Source organism: Lagenorhynchus albirostris, chromosome 8 (genome assembly GCF_949774975.1).
Source record: "Lagenorhynchus albirostris chromosome 8, mLagAlb1.1, whole genome shotgun sequence".
Classification (NCBI taxonomy): Eukaryota; Metazoa; Chordata; class Mammalia; order Artiodactyla; family Delphinidae; genus Lagenorhynchus; species Lagenorhynchus albirostris.
In genome coordinates this window covers 13,450,596-13,454,539 of record NC_083102.1, presented here as the reverse complement: position 1 = coordinate 13,454,539, position 3,944 = coordinate 13,450,596, and the positions used below count along the sequence as shown (strand labels likewise).

Here is a 3,944-nt window from a genome sequence, read left to right as displayed (position 1 = left end):
AGGGATAAATTAAGAGTTTAGGATGAACAGATACACACTACTAAATATAAAATAGACAACCAACAAGGACCTACTGTACAGCACAGGGAACTATATTCAATATCTTGTAATAAAGTATAATGGAAAAAATCTGAAATTTTATATATATATATGAATCACTTTGCTGTATACCAGAAACTAACACAACATTGTAAATCAACTGTACTTCAATTAAAAAAAGATAGTGGCTCTGTTTCCATTCATCGTTGGGTTCATTTTCAGTAAATCTGCCATCAGTAACTATTTGTGAACAAATGCATGTGCGCATATTGCTAAACTAAAATGTTCTTTTTGAAGTTCACCTTTTAAAAAACCAGATTAAGTTACTCATTGGAATATTTGCTTCTCTCTCACTCCCAGGGAACAAATGTGACATGTGGGAAAAACGGCATGTCCTGTTTGAGGATGCCTGCACACTGGCTGAGAAATACGGCCTCCTGGCTGTCTTGGAGACGTCTGCCAAGGAGTCCAAGAACATCGACGAGGTCTTCGTGCTGATGGCCAGGGAGTTGATGGCTCGCCACAGCCTGCCCTTGTATGGGGAGGGCACCCTGGGCAGCCTCCCCCTGGATTCCAGTCCTGTCCTCACGGCCCCGGGGCCGAGGGAGAAGAGCCAGTGCACTTGTTGAGTATGTCCCCCGGGCCGGTGGCACCCAGCAGAGGCCACCTCCGAAACCAAGGGCAGCGGACGGCCTCGTGTCTGCTGAGGAGACCTCGGACTCCAGTGCGGACTTGCAGCTGGTCCTACTCCTTCCTGCCTGGTGGGGGGGGCACCCTTTTGCCTCAGTTCACACCAGAGGGGGAAACCCTGACTCTGAGGATAGAGGACACCACTGTTTTTCTTGACTTTTCCTAGGACTCAAGGCCCAGCAGTAGGAGGACAAGATTTGTTCCTTTTCATCTTTCCCTTTTCTGTCTTCCCAACCCTTCAGCTGTTTTCTACTGAACTCTGCTTCTCACTTGAAGAAGAGGGTAGTAAAGGAAAGAAGAAAAGAGAAGTAGAAGAAGGAAAGAAGACAGGGGAGAAGATGTTTGGAATATTGCAGAGTGGTTGAAAACAGTGTGGGTGTGGGAAGATGGGGAAAAAGCCTGCAATGATGAACCAGATGCTGTTAACTTTTGCTTCCTGACATTCACACCTCAGGTCTTAGTTTGGGGGGCAAAGCTTTTTGACCTAAAGACGATAAATACGGTCTTGCCAAATGGTCAGGAGCCATGTGATGGAGAGAGAATTAGATTTCACTTTATCCGAGTTGGGCGGATTGGACCACCCTCCTAGGATGAGGGAGATGCCTACAATTTCTTTCCAAAACACCCAATCATCTGCTGGATCAAAAGTCATTTCTGAATTGAAATTAAATTGGCTCATAGACAAATATCAAACCAGTACTGACCTTGCTGCATGGCCGGGGCGTGCTGTGTACCCTCCGGAAGCTGTGAGTCATAACCCTTGTGTCCGCAAAGCTCCCTGACGGTTGCTGCTGAGGGTGTCTTACAATCCTAGTAAGAACTGCAAGTGTTGGTCCGGCCACAACATCAGCTCTGAAAGAGGAAATGTCTGTCTGGGGCGCACCCAGGGTGCAGGTGGGTCCCCCCCAGGCATTTCTAGCTGTAGCACTGTTATCTGCAGGCTGAGACCAGCACAACACAAATAGCCACTAGCCACGTGTGACTGACTACTTGAAATTGGCTAATTTCAATTTGATGAGTTCTGAATGTAAAATACATACCAGAATTTGAAGACTTATTATGAAAAATAAAATGTAAAGTATCTTCCTAATAATTTTATATTGATTATATGTTAAAATGATTTCAGCTGTTTCTTTTTACTTTTTTTAATGTAGCAACTAGAAAATCTTAAATTATGTGTGTGGCTCACACCATATGTCCATTGGACAGTACAATAGAGCAATGCTTCTGTAGTGGAATTCCCCGACCACACCTAGGACAGGGGCCAGGAGATGCTTGTCTAGGATTCCTGACACCCATGGCTGACTGACTGAATCTTTCCAGAAACCCACACTTCACCAAGCTTGCCAGGTGATTCTCCCCACACTAAACCTTGAGAACTACTACCATACAGAGGTTAGGTGAGGATGGGAGTGTAACCACAGAGAATAAATTGCATTTAATTCACAGCAATATATATTCATTTTTGAAGCGAACAACTTACCTTTTGGAAACATGAGGGAAATCTATTACAAGCCAGAAATAATAAAGGCATCAAAGCAGATTAACCTTTTCTCACATACATATTCTTGTTCTAAAGAAGGGGTTATGTGAAGCAGGAGTTCACAAGGCAGATCAGGAATACACCTGTACCAAGTCACTGGGCAATTTTCAGAGGAGGCAGTGAGCAGACACTCCTTAAGAAGGGGAAGGAGAGGAAGGGACTTCCCTGGTGGCGCAGTGGATAAGACTCTGTGCTCCCAGTGCAGCAGGTCTTGGTTCGATCCCTGGTCAGGGAACTAGATCCCACATGCATGCTGCAACTAAGAGTTCGCATGCCACAACTAAGGAGCCTGGGAGCCACAACTAAGGAGACGGCCTGCTGCAACTAAGACCCGGTGCAACCAAATAAATAAATAAATATTTAAAAAAAAAAGAAGAAGAAGGGAAAAGAAAACTGACTGGATCAGGGGAAAGTGTGCAGACAAGAGGCTGAGCAGGACAGGAGATTAATGGTTCACACCAAGGCTCCTCCATTTATCTGCACACCAGTCTCAACCAATACTCTAAAACCTCATCAGCTTCTAGGATGATGCCCTCTGGGGGTTATCTGGAATTAAAATATTTCTACCAACAGGTTAGGAACACCAGCAAGTGAGAACAAGGTCACCGGAACACCAGCAACCTGTAATTAACCAGTGTGGGCTCCTGTTGAAATGATGGTGCTGGGCCAGAAGTACTGGAAAGGGCAAGTGGAAGGGAGCAGCTTCCCTGGGTGAGGGCGCACAAATGTCTGCTCTGAAAAGAGGCACAGGTTTTTCTGAAGCTCAGAGCAGGCTTGTACCACACTGTGAAGCTCACTCAAGCAGGCGCTGCTTTAGAGCCAAGGTCCAGGAAGACTCTGTGTTAACTGAAGCTCGCACTTTTCTCACATCCTCAAAACTGCATAGTTGTTAACAAGGGAATTATATGAAATAAAGCTCCAAAAGGGACATTTTGGAAGAAAAAAAGATTATAGATGTATAAAATAGATAACTAATGAGAACCTACTGTAGAGCACAGGGAACTCGACTCAGTGCTCTGTGGTGACCTAAATGGGAAGGAAATCCAAAAAAGGGATATATGTATACGTATAGCTGATTCATTTTGCTGTATAGCAGAAACTAACACAACATTGTAAAGCAACTATACTCCAATAAAAATTAATAGAAAAAGATTATGAATGTCTCTATTTCGTCTGCCAGCGTCAAGTACACCTCCACGTATGAGAAAATCTTTCAGTTAATATTTCATTGTTCATAGATTATTCCTGAATCTCTTCCCCACTCTATCACTGAAAAGGTCTATTAGTAGTAACAGTAATAGTACTACTACGGTAATAATAATGGCAAACACATACGGCAATTACTATGTGCCTGGCACTGTACCAGGCTTTTTTTTTTTCGGCCGCGTGGTTTGCGGGATCTTAGTTCCTGACCAGGGAAGGAACCCGGGCCCCCTGCAGTGGAAGTGCGGAGTCCTAACCACTGGACCACTAGGGAATTCCCCAAGCATTTTATTTACACTAATTCAGTGCATCCTGTCAACTATTTTTGAAGTAGGTACTATTTGTAACTCCTATTTTAAAAATGAGGCTATGATTGTGTCCATCATCGGATGAATGGATAAAGATGTGGCACATATATACAATGGAATACTACTCAGCCATAAAAAGAAACGAAATTGAGCTATTTGTA

General features: G+C 43.9%; 1 protein-coding gene across 1 annotated transcript in view; it reads left to right on the top strand.

Annotated features, from left to right (window-relative positions):
* Nucleotides 1-1,768, top strand: part of RAB19 (RAB19, member RAS oncogene family) — a 10,776-nt gene extending 9,008 nt beyond the window's left edge. The window contains exon 4 of the mRNA XM_060155945.1: nt 400-1,768. Within this exon, the coding sequence (XP_060011928.1) occupies nt 400-668 (269 nt within the window). The 3' untranslated portion in view covers nt 669-1,768. The remainder of the gene's footprint in view (nt 1-399) is intronic.
* Nucleotides 1,769-3,944: the final 2,176 nt, after the last annotated feature.